Genomic DNA, 13,179 nt, shown 5'->3' with positions numbered 1-13,179 from the left:
CTAGGCTATAGTGTGGTACTATGATCTCAGCTCCCTACAGAGTTAACCTCCCAGGTGCAAGCCATCTTTGCACCTAAAGCCTCCTGTGACTACAGGCCTGCACTGCCATGTCCAGCTAATTTTCTGTTATTTTTTTGTAGAGACAAGGGTTTGCCATGTTGCCTAGGCTGGTCTAGTGATCTGCCTGGGCTCAAGTGATCTGCCCACTTCTTCCTCCCAAAGTGCTGGGATTATGAGCATGAGGCACAGGGCCTGGCCTATCCAATTCTTTAAGTTTACATCTTAGTAAATACTTTATGTGTAGAAGTCTGGTCTCCCCAAGTCCCCCAAAGATGATCCCAAATGACTCCAACATTGAGGAAATCAGGAGAGCAGTTAGTTATAATGTGAATAATATAATAAAGATATACTGGGAATGCTAATACCTGAATGGAAATTCGTGTATGCAATGCTATTAAGGTACTATATTTTTAACAATTCTTGTAGATTTATTTTTTGAAGAATATGCATTTGGCAAGTGAAGTGCATGTGAAAATTCTGTATATTCTCTTTTTCTATATAGCCTGAGAAAAATGACAGTGAGCCAGGCAGCCAGAGGATAAAACCTGTCTTCATTGAAGACGCTAATTTTGGACGACAAATATCGTATCAGCATGCAGCAGTCCATATTCCCACTGACATCTATGAGGGCTGTAAGTAAAATGTTAACATCTGTTGGAATACCATGCCCTTGCCTAGCTTACATTTCTCATGTTTGGGGAGAAAAAAGAGCAAATGTGGCATTGTTTTATTTGTCATATAAGACAAACTCTGATCTATGTGAAATAATCAATCTGAATGTCATGAACAGTTTATGTCAATATAGCCTCACTAAATGCATATTTGTAGGATAGCCCGCATCCGTGGAGTGATCCTTCTAACCTGTTCTTTAGTAAATAATTCTGCTTTCCCAGTTGACATCCATAACTTACAAAGTATATAGACATATTCTTCAAAAGCCAAAACTGTGGGACTATATTATACATACACATGCAAAAATATTCTTGCATAAACTGGTAAAGGGAAAAAGTTGTATGTTTTAGATTATTTCCAGTTCTTACAACTTCTCATGCCTGTCAGACTCTCTCTCTTTTTCCCTTCCGTGTGTGTTTGTTTCTCTGCCTTACCCTAGGATATAGGTAAAGGGTACCTTCCTCTCAATGTATTGTGGGCTTCCAGCAAAAAGAAGTGTTGTGGTAAAAGGAAGAGACCTCAAAAACTAGAAAACCATTGGCTGGCAATCTTGGTTGAGAAGGCTTCCCTGTGAGGAAGGGATAGGAAAAAAAATCGTTTAGGAAAATGAAGGAAGCTTGTGCAGGTGTTGTATTTTAGAGACTCCCTCTGCATTAATCAGAGCAGAACTGAGAATTCTAACTAGGAGTTTTCCAAAGGAAAGCTCTATCATCTTTGAGAATGAACTGTGACTGGAAACAGGGTATTGGTTCAGTCCTATCCGTGGTCTTCCGTATTATTTATTCTTTAACTCATCCCTCCACCCCATCCTGCACCTTGTTCCCTGCTTTCTCACATAGTAAAGAATAAGGGGAAAGAACTGCTTGAGATTGTGAAGAACGTGTTTCTTATATTCCTTTTAATTGAGAGGCGGTAGAGTGTATTCTGAATTCAGATTATCCAGATTGCCTGGGTTCTGGAACGAGACTACCTAAGTTCAAATTTACATTTTAGGCCGGGCGCGGTGGCTCACGCCTGTAATCCCAGCACTTTGGGAGGCCGAGGTGGGTGGATCACGAGGTCAAGAGATCGAGACCATCCTGGTCTACATGGTGAAACCCCGTCTCTACTAAAAATACAAAAAATCAGCTGGGCTTGGTTGTGCGTGCCTGTAATCCCAGCTACTCAGGAGGCTGAGGCAGGAGAATTGCCTGAACCCAGGAGGCAGAGGTTGCGGTGAGCCGAGATCACGCCATTGCACTCCAGCCTGGGTAACAAGAGCGAAACTCCGTCTCAAAAAAAAAAAATTTTAGCAGTACGTATTATTTCCTTGGACAAATGCTTCAACTTTCTGAATAGGCATTTTCTCATCTGTAAAATGAAGACAAGATTAATATCTTGAAAGGTCCTTTGAGGATAAAGTAAGTTTAATGTATTTAATTTCTCATAATAGTGCCAGGCTCATAGTAAGTGCTGAATAAGCGTTTGTTGTTATTATTTAAAGTTTATTTAGACTCACAAGATTAAGTAAAGGGACTCACTGTATAAATGAGTTTCAATTTTTTGGATTCACTTTTGAGATTATTGGTTTTAAAAAAAATTTTAATGCAAGTATGAATCTTACAACAAATTTTATCTTTGATTAAATTATTTTGTTTCTCCTTTTAAGTGTTCTTAAAGTACATGCTGTTTTCATCAATTCTTTGATGATTTTAAAGAATTCTTTTATACATAATTATAGGATAATTTTGTATAATAGAAACAATGTTTTGTGTGTGTGTGTGTGTGTGTGTGTGTGTGTGTGTGCAGAGAGAGTTTCTCCTTACATGAGCCTTAAACATAATTTAACCTCTTTACAATCCAACTCAGACTATTAATTCCAAGCCCTTTTTAGAATCATTTGGGATTCAGATTCATATATTAATATTTTTTCTTTGATCACTGTGTTATTTTTTCAATAGTTTTGATATTTATAATTGTATTATAACTATTCAGACAGTGCTAAGCTATATGGTTATGTTTCTCAATTTTTGCATAATATGTCTTCCACCTTATTTAGTTTCAAGTCTTCTATCACCTGTTGTTTGTTTGATATGTCAACAACATAACAATCTCCTTCAGTATCTTTCTATTAAATTCCCATTGGAAGAAAACTGGATGGGTATAGAAGTTTTGAGTCAAAATATTTTTTGTCAATACTCTGCTTTTGAATTCTTTATTTCAAAGCACTGCTTTTCAACCTGCATTACTGTATTGAAGAAACACGAAGCCAACTTGAATGTTGTTAATTTTATAATTTTATTAGGAATCTTTTATAATTGTGTTTTATTGATGTCTGGGGGCTTTTTATTTATAAATTTAGTAATTTATAAATGTCCACAAGATATTTTAAGTCCATGATTATCTAATAACTTTACTATGTGAACTTTTTTTTACAATATGTATTTACATGGAAGACTGATGTGTAAAAGATATTAAAGCAAAACCACTGTGCCTGAAATAAATGTGGTGTGGTCAGAACACTAGCTGCTTTTTCTTTACTTTCTTTAAAAGAATATCCTCAATCTAGTATTGGTAGTCAAGACAGATTGTCTGAACAAGCTTATAGATTATTGTTTGATTATTTGTGAGCCAGAATTGTCCGTAGGAGGCAGTAAGATACTCACTTTGCATGAGAATCTTCATTCTCTTATTCTTTTGTTTACTTTACTTAGTTGAAATCACATTTATAACTAAAACATCCATGTACTGTATGCTAGAACAAATATGAAATCTGACTCATAAATTTAAATATAAATTAATTTTTAAAAATATATCGCATAAGCATACATACATCTTAATATGCTATAGTTTTGAATTTGTATAATGTTTTTCTTTCCAATTTAAACTTTTTAAATAGCTACAGATAATTTTAATAGTCTCAGAGAATACAACTTATTTCGAGAATCAATAAAATAATTAATACGTTTTCAGAAACAGGCATTCTTTGGGATATGTCATAATTAAAAAAAAGAAAAAGAAGCTCTATCTTTGGATTATTTAGTCTCATTCATCTTAATACTAGCATCTTCCTCTTTGCTGAAATCTCATCAATAAGACGCTAACCTTGCCTGGCCTGTACTCCTTTAAAATTCATATCCAGTGTTATAAGCTGCATGCGGAAATGACAGGAATAGAATCAGAAATGTCCACAAGATCTGGAAAATTTAATAATTACCGGTATTCTTCATGCGCTGTATGGGAACATATCCGATTTAGAGGATTGTTCTAGGCTTCTGAGTTTAATGAATATGAAAGTGCACTTTAATTGAAGGCTTAACTGAAGGAAACTGCCTTTTTCATTTCAAGACAGTTGTGTAGCTACACTGTCATAAGAAACCTCGTGTTCTAATTTCACAAAGATGATTACTTTTTAAAGTCCCTTGAATTGAAATGTGATTATTTTTGCTCAATGATATATTTAAAGTTTTAGAATACTGTATTTAATTAGAGCCCCATCTCAAAATTTCCATTTTTGAGTATTTCACTGGTTGTTCCTTTTCTTTTAGAGGGCACCCAAACCATACTTAATTTTCAGATCTAATTTATCTGCTTAGGAGTATAGAAGACAAGCATATAACTTGGTAAAAAGAAGGGCTGAATATTCTGAGTTAATTTGTTTAGTCACAGAACTTTATTAATATTTGAGTCACTTTAGACTCAATGTAGGGATGTCTTCATAGAATGTTCTATAATTTTATATGGAAAATCATATTGATATTTCTTTATATAATTATATTTCTATAAGAATAACATTAATAAGGGAAAATAATAGAAAGGAACCCCAATTTGCTTGAAGCTTTCAGTTACCAGATACTTTTGTCCTTACACTTGTCCTGTAATGTAAGTAAGGCAATTATTATTTACATTTAGAAGTAAAAATACCTAACATACTTTTATCATGAAGATATCTTCATTTTGATAAAAGACAATTTTCATGAGTTGTATTACCTTTGATGTCTCATATGCTTTACTAAAAGTACTTGATTTTTGTACATTAATAATCACTGACATTACCCTTGTAACTTATCTTGATATTCATTTGTGTTATCTTAAAATATATAGTTACTGTATGTTAGGTGATGTCAGTGTCAAAATTGCAGAGGAAAAAGGTGCTTGCAGTCTTTGCTAACAATTGCATAATCTCCTGTAAGTTTTAGTAACTAATCTATTCCAAAATAGGTCCACCACTTACTAATAGTTTACATTTAACTGTTGTCAACAGCCCATTTTGTTGCTATTCCAAGTACCAGTGTGGGTAGTATACCTTTTACGGAATAAAAAAGGCAGTATTCAGATTGATTGGCATGCTCAATGTAAATCAGGCTAAATCCATAGATCTCATAGTTGTATAAAAGAAGAAATCGGTGCTTCCTTCAGGTGTTTGGTGTACTTGGGCAAAAGGCTTGATTCAGATGGAATAGATGTGCTCTCAAGCCTATATTTGCATATTTTTGAGAAAATTATAGTCCCAGTGAAAATATTTCAGTGGAGTGATATTAATTTATCTTACTGCTTCATCAAATATATTTTGTGAGAGGGGAAACTTGTTCATGGTTTTGGTAGAATATTTATATCTGGTATATAATGTTATTCTTTGTAATTAGCTTTGAAACAATGAGAAGATGTGAGAGCAACTTTAAAGTACTGAAATTAAAAAGTGAAATTATTCTTTGATTAACAGATGATTTAAAGGAAATGCAATCCATGAGAAATAGATGAATATTTGATGCTACTTACAATGAATAATATATGTAGGGTAGATTACTTATGTTGTAATTTGTTTGTAACCAAAATAGATTTTTTAAAAGTTAATAAAAAATGATATTATGCAAAAACTATTGAGTTAATACTTATTTTTGCTTATGTTTTTCTTTCTGAAATATTCACTATATTCTTTCAAACTGTATTGATTATACTAGTTGATGTATATTAATTTTAGTTAACTTGTGAATGTACAATATTTTGACCTGTATTTGGCATATTTTATTTAACAAGTATTTTAATTTATTGATGGATTAGTTTGAAAAACAATTTGTCAAAAAATAAAGTTCTGTATTTTAATACTATAGATTATATTTATATGTATTAAGAAAAATACTTTGTAATGTAGTAGCATTATAGCCTGATAAGAAATGTTATTAATTATCTTTCATTGGAATAGAAATCTCCTCCTGGTGTGGTGGCTCATGCCTGTTATCCCAGCACTTTGGGAGGCCTAGGTGGGTAGATTGATTGAGCCTAGGAGTTGGAGACTAGCCTGGGCAACATGGTGAAACTCTGTCTCTCTAAAAAAATTTAAAAAATAGCCTTGAGTGTTGGCACGTGCCTATAGTCCTAGGTACTTGAAAGGCAGAGGTTGGTGGTTCACTTGATCCCAGGAGGCAAAGGTTTCAGTGAGCTATGATCATGCCACTGTACTCCAGTCTGGCCAACAGAGTGAAAACCTGTCTCCAAAAAAAAAAAAAAAAAAATTTGGGAAAATAGTTTTTTTAGACATGATATTGTCATATAATTACCTCAGAAGCAGCCAATCTTCAAGTGAAATTTTATTAATTTAAAGACTGGCTTCATAGATATATGTATACATGTATATATAAAAGTTAAAATATATAAGAATGAAAAATATAAATGTTCCCTTTGTTTTGCCTTTAACACGTTTCTTCATTCAGCAAATATTTAGCATGTTATTCACTTTTCCAGATAATGGGAATATAGCACTGACCAAAAGGTCAAAAATCACTGTACTTATGGAGACTGCATTCTATTAGAGGGAAGTGGAGTGTGAAACAATTAAAATAATGGTATATATCATAGTATAATGAATGCTCTCCATAAAAATAGAGAAGTGGTTAAAGATAGTTCTTTGGTTGAGAGAGAGGAGTGATATATTAGAATGGGTAGATAGACAAGGCCTTGTGGCTAAGGCACTATTGTAATTGAAGCCTGTAGTTTGTGAGCAAGAGAACCATAAAAATCACCTGGATAGGAAGGTTGTGGGCCATGGAAACAGAAGTTCAAAGATCTGAGGCAGGAGCATGGTGGGCTCAAAATCAGCAGGGAGACCAGTGTGGCCAGAGTTAGCAAGGGAACGGGGAGCAGGGGTAGCAGCAGACACCATGTCTGCCACAGTCCTATGGACGATTGCAAAGACTTTGATATTTACTTTGAGATTGTCTTAATTAGCTCAGGCTGCCATAACAAAATACCACAGACAGATAGGCTAAAATAAGACATTTGTTTCTTATAGTTTTGGAGACTAGGAAGTCCAAGTTTCAGGTGCACGTTGGTGGCCAGTAAGAACTTTCTTCCTGGGTCTTCTCAGTGTGTCCTCACATGACCTCTTGTTCACTAGCAAAGAGAGAGCAAGCCGTTTTCCATATGAGGCTACTAATCCTATTGTAGATGCTCCACCTTCATGACCTCATGTAAATTATTTCCCAAAGCCCCCATCTCCTGATGATATCTCATTGGTGGTTAGGGCTTAAACATATGAATTTGGGGAGTATACAAACATCCAGTCCATAACATAAATGGAAAGCTGTGGGATGTTTTCTGGAGGAAGAATTACATAATCTTTTTTATCTTTATGAAAGAGTTGTAGACCTTGGCTGCATCGTTGATGAGGATAGGCGTAAAAGGGGTAAGAAAAGGAGGTAGAATGGACAGGTAGGCCGAAATAACAGACATTTATACTAAAAAACTCTGAGCCTCCAAACATTAGAATTCTAAACATGTACAGTCCTGGAGTAAAAAATGACATCATCATTCATTTCATCAAGATTCAGCTATGAGTCATGGCCAAGAATATAGAACCTAGCAGAAATGGATGCAAGTCCTTTTTTCACTGAATTACGTATTCAATTTGTCTACAATCAAAGGAGATGAACATACCTTATTACGTTGCAGTGACAATTGCATGCAGTAACTAATGTAAGGAGTCTATCTAATAGGAAATGCTTCTATCTTCCTATTTTTAAATCCCCAAATAACAAAGTTAAGATGAATAAAATGGAACATTTTTTTCACTAATTCAAAATGTGACAGTGTTCCTCAAATCTTAACTAAACCAATTTTTTCATGAGCAACAATCAAATAATTCCAAAAAATATTTTTATTTGATAGTTTCATTATTACCACATTAGAAATCAAAACAGACTTTCAGACCATTGTTCTAAGTTTTGCAGGATGATGACTCATTTTTGTTAAAATTGCTGATCTCACATGAGATGACTTACATGAGCTACCATACATAAATATCCTTACCATGGTGAATTTCCTAACACACCTGGTGCTCTGACAAAGAGCTGAAGAATCCACTACACTTCCAACCCACTGGTATTTTTCAGGGTAATTGTTTTCTGTGCTTGGATTTTGTCACAAATGTGAATCTGGATCATAATAGAATAATGAGAGTTTTCATCAGTAGTGCATCCTTAAGTTTTGTGTTTATTGATTTTTTTAAACCAGATGATTTACAAAAAAAAAAAAGTGTTCTTTAATTCTTGAAAGTACATCATTATATAACACCTAGAGTTGTATGTTAAATGACTAAAAAAGTGAATGTCTTTAAAGAACTGTCAGTAAAAAGTTGTCGTGGTGCTGATATTAACAGAGTAGCTTCTCTTTCTTTCTTTCAAAGTGCTATTTAAATTATAAAGTCTTGATTCTGAATCATGCAACCAGAAATCTGATTAAGTGCTAAGAAAGGGCACTTTTTAAAACGTGCAATTGATTCTGTAACAAAGTGATTATCTATTGTAATAAAGGGGTTAGCTTACATAATTAGCATTGTTCCTCATTAGAAGCGAGCAGGGAAATGGTAAGAACATCATAAGAAGACATTGAGGACAAGCCTGAGGTATAGAATATAAATTTTAGGCTAGGGGAATTTGATCATAATTAATAAGTTTGGCCTAAAGAGAAAATTCTGCTTCTGAGGTAAAGTTGGCCTTTATTTTTACCATCTTTTAAAAATAATGTTTATGTAATCTATGCATATTCATAGAGAATAATATACTATTCGCTTCCTGATAAGAGAATATTGACTATCAACCCAAATGCCAAAGATACTATTCTTGTGATCATATAGATAATGGTTTTTTAATTCATTTTGGATTACAGAACAATGGACCAATTAGTAATAGCTTTATAGATATTGTAAATTGCTTTAGACTAAATTGTGTTCACTCCATCCCCAATTTATATGCTGAAGCTCTAATCTCCAATGTGATTTGATATTTGGAGGTAGGGTAATTAGAAGTAATTAGGATTAAATAAGGTCACAAAAGTCGGCCTCAATCTGAAAGGGTTGGTGGCCTTCTGCAACAAAAAGGAATCCTTCTCTTCCTTGAGTACACGAAGATAAGAGGATATTTATAAGTAGCTACTTCTAGGCCGGGCGCGGTGGCTCAAGCCTGTAATCCCAGCACTTTGGGAGGCCGAGGCGGGTGGATCACGAGGTCAAGAGATCGAGACCATCCTGGTCAACATGGTGAAACCCCGTCTCTACTAAAAATACAAAACCTTAGCTGGGCATGGTGGTGCGTGCCTGTAATCCCAGCTACTCAGGAGGCTGAGGCAGGAGAACTGCCTGAACCCAGGAGGCAGAGGTTGCGGTGAGCCGAGATCGTGCCATTGCACTCCAGCCTGGGTAACAAGAGCGAAACTCCGTCTCAAAAAAAAAAAAAAAAATAAGTAGCTACTTCTTTGGAGGTTCATAGTAAACATTAATCCTTAAAAGGTCAAAGAAATTCTGCTAGGAATAAACAAAATTTGTTTTACCCAATTTTTTTCATATATGTATTTGACTATGTAACATTTACCTCTCACGAGTATGTGTTTCAGTTAATTCACATAATCACTTTTTCAGATAGCTGTATAAATAAGTGGCCATATTCTAAATTTAATATCACTTATAACTCACTTTGCTTTCTGTATGAATCACTTTGTACAAATGTGGAATGTGGTTGGTTGTGACAATCCAACTTTATTTTGATAGCCTATTAAGCCATTATAGTGAGTGATCCTGGATGAGGATGACTTTCTTGGAGATTCAAAATAACAAAATGATCTGGATTACCTTTAGACATAGAAACAGTCTCAATGAAAATGCCTTAATTAAGAAATTCCAGCTGGGCGAAGTGGCTAACGCCTATAATCCCAGCACTTTAGGAGGCAGAGGTGGGTGGATCACCTGAGGTCAAGAGTTCCAGACCAGCCTGGCCAACATGGTGAAACCCTACCTCTACTAAAAATACAAATATTAGCCAGGTGTGCTGATACAGGCCTGTAGTCCCAACTACTTGAGAGGCTGAGGCAGGAGGAGAATCACTTGAACCCAGGAGGTAGAGGTTGCAGTGAACTGAGATTGTGCCACTGCACTCCAGCCTGGGTGGCAGAGCAAGACTCTGTCTCGAAAGAAAAAAAAAAAAAAAAAATAGAAATTCAAAAGTTTACTTTCGTTGTAATAGTAAAATTTCCAAATTTGAGTTAGTGTTAACTCCTACCCCCTACTTTAGTGAGGAGCTAATGGAAGCCTTCAGTGGAGACTGGGCGTTTCCTAGCTGCTGTTTGAATTTTACCTACACTAGGGAGAAGCAGAGAGAGGAAGGGAAGAAAAAGGATGGTTGATTGTTGCCTATCTGGTTAACTTCGGGCAGGGCTGGCTAGATGGCGTGCCTTGTAGCTAGTTTATGCTGACTGTTTTGAAGTGTTTTTTTCCTCTGGTTCCTTTGACCCAGCCAACATACGTCTCTGTTCTATGTGAAAACTTCCTGCCTGTTCCTTCCATGGCCCTAGGAGCATTTTGGATTTGCACCCCAGAACTACCTAGGGTACTACTGGAGAATGATGGAATCCTACATGCTTCATGCCAGCGTTAGCAGACACTACGAAGTCAGCCAAAATCGGGGGATAAGATGTTGAATAATTTTGAATGTTATACAATCTATCACTTGTACTATATTTCATTACAAATTTATCTCATGTTGTATATTTGGCCAAATATATAAGAAACAGCTGAGGCTGGGGTGGTGGGTCATGCCTGTAATCCCAGCACTTTGGGAGGCCAAGGCTGGTGGATCATGTCAGGAGTTCGACACCAGCCTGACCAACATAGTGAAACCCTGTCTGCTAAAAATACAAAAAATTAGTTGGGCGTGGTAGTGGGTGCCTGTAATGGCAGTTACTCAGGAGGCTGAGGCAGGAGAATCGGGTACACCTGGGAGGCAGAGGTAGCAGGGAGGCAAGATGGCGTTATTGCACTCCAGCCTGGGTAACAGTGTGAAAATCTGACTAAGAAAGAAAGAAAGAGAGAGAGAGAGAGAGAGGAAAGAGAGAGAGAGAGAGAGAGAGGAAAGAAGAAAAGAAAGAAACAGCCAATGGAAATTCTGCACTTCCTAGGAGAGCCTCCTGGAGGACACTCCATGAATTAAGTGTAAAGTTTTAAAGAATCTGTGTCAGCATACATCGTTAATCTTGCTATTGAACCCATGTTTTCTGTCTAATTAGGAGAACAGTGTCCACATGTAGATCACAGAAATCCCGGCACTCTGTCCAGTGAATGTACATAAGTCAAAAAGGATTATAATATCATATCTTTTTCCACAAGTACTTCTCAGAGCTGATATTTCTCAGTGCTTTTTGTTAAGAAGGAGCTCAAATATTTTACGATAATACTAGATTTTCTTCATTTCCATTTGGTTTTCACGCTTTCCTAGGCACACTGTGTAAAGAAAATATTGTGATTTTTCTTAGTCTATTATGGAATAAGAATATTCAGGGATTTGTAAAAAGTCCAGTTATTGCTTTATTTCTTCTTATTGTTTAGTAGGGAATACACATAAAAATATGCTGTTTCTTTAAAAAAAATTAAAAGGAAACAGGGAATGCATGAAAAAGAATGTGTGCAAAATTCACTGCTTCTATAAATTGACAGCTGGAAATCAGAAGTGCACTTGGCTAGCTTTTATGATGGGTATAACAAATGACAGACCATTCAAAGGTTGAAGAAGAGAGATAATCTTAAATTAAAATAGCTTCCAAAACAGACTGACAGTACTGTTGACAGCAAATTAAAAAGGGATTGACAACTGGGGAAAAAAAATGGACGCCTGGAATTTTTAATCATTTGGCATTTGACTTTGTGGATAAAATCTCACTAGATTTCTCCCTAGAGATAGGGAGGCATTTAAAGATATTTCTAAAATTTTATTAAAATGACAAAAATTTTAAATGACTATAAAGACTTCAAGATTATTTTCTCTCAAAATTCACAGGTGAGATTTTAAAAATTCTGGGTCATTAGCTATGCAAATATTCAGATTAGATTTAGTCAATATTTGTCATTAGATCAAATGAAGTTATATGTAAATTTTAGTTTAATGCATAATGTCATTTTTTAAAACTGCCTGAGTTAGAGTATTATAAAATAGTACTAAAGACCTTACTAATATTGTTTCAGTCTTACATAAAGGTAGTTCTGTTTTTGCTTGTTCCTTTTAAATGATTGTAACACTGGAACATGTGTAGATGTTCATGGAGGTGTTAATGGATACTTGGGCCCTTTATTAACTTGTGTTCACCTAGACTGCCATGTGATTTGAAAAAGTGTGTCATTACTACACTTCTAAATCTCTGAAGACCATTTGTTGTTTCTATACTTTGTTGGTAATCATTATCCCTCATATGGAAATACATTGGCAGTGACTAAGCCACTTTGAATATAGATCAGAAGTCCCCAGATGAGTCATACAGGTAGTTGGTGGAAGGCTTCCTATTTGAAAGAAACAGAATTTGTATGGGGATGCTGTTTATACTCAAAATGCCTCCTCTATTTAATCTTCACCTTTCTTAAGTCACAGGGATTATTTTTTGACTTTGAGGAGAACATCTGAATTCCAGAATAATTTAGTGACTGTGGTGAATTTTCAGCTCCACCTCAAAGCTAAAAAAAAAAAAAAAAAAGAAAACCAAAAAATAAAAAACTTGTTTTATTAATTTTCTACGATATATAATCAACATTTTCTCACTTGTAATAGAAAGGTAAATGGATAAAATTGATTATCCTCTGTATTTTGTCATTCATTATTGACAGTTTGTATATTCTCAAGTTAAAACAAAGCAGGTTTTAAACTATATGAAATAGTTTTCTCTTAATATTTTAAATGTCAATAAAATTGCCATAATGATCTTGCATATATGTTATTTCTGATTATTTTAACTTTACAATTCTCTTTTGAAATTACCTTCAGTATCAGTTGTTTAATCTAGGGAAAATAATAATTATCATATTTTAAAAAGAGTAAGACAGTATTTTTCATCAGAGTTAATTCTAGAGGAGTTATACCTGTTTGAAAATAAGATAATTCATGAAGGGTCCAAATTTTTGCCATCAATTTCAAGTGTAATTCAACATAAGGACTTCCA

General features: G+C 34.9%; 1 protein-coding gene across 10 annotated transcripts in view; it reads left to right on the top strand.

Moving 5' to 3' along the window:
• CACNA2D1 (calcium voltage-gated channel auxiliary subunit alpha2delta 1) overlaps positions 1-13,179 on the top strand; it is a 487,462-nt gene that overhangs the window by 323,954 nt on the left and 150,329 nt on the right. For all 10 annotated transcript variants that reach the window (XM_032276450.1, XM_032276453.1, XM_032276451.1 and 7 more), the window contains one exon: positions 563-692. In XM_032276450.1, the coding sequence (XP_032132341.1) occupies positions 563-692 (130 nt within the window). The remainder of the gene's footprint in view (positions 1-562; positions 693-13,179) is intronic.

The sequence above is a fragment of the Sapajus apella genome, unplaced genomic scaffold (assembly GCF_009761245.1).
Source record: "Sapajus apella isolate SASKATOON/1434 unplaced genomic scaffold, GSC_monkey_1.0 scaffold7, whole genome shotgun sequence".
Taxonomy (NCBI): domain Eukaryota; kingdom Metazoa; phylum Chordata; class Mammalia; order Primates; family Cebidae; genus Sapajus; species Sapajus apella.
The sequence above is the reverse complement of the archived record's forward strand: the minus strand, read 5'-3'. Positions and strand labels throughout refer to the sequence as shown.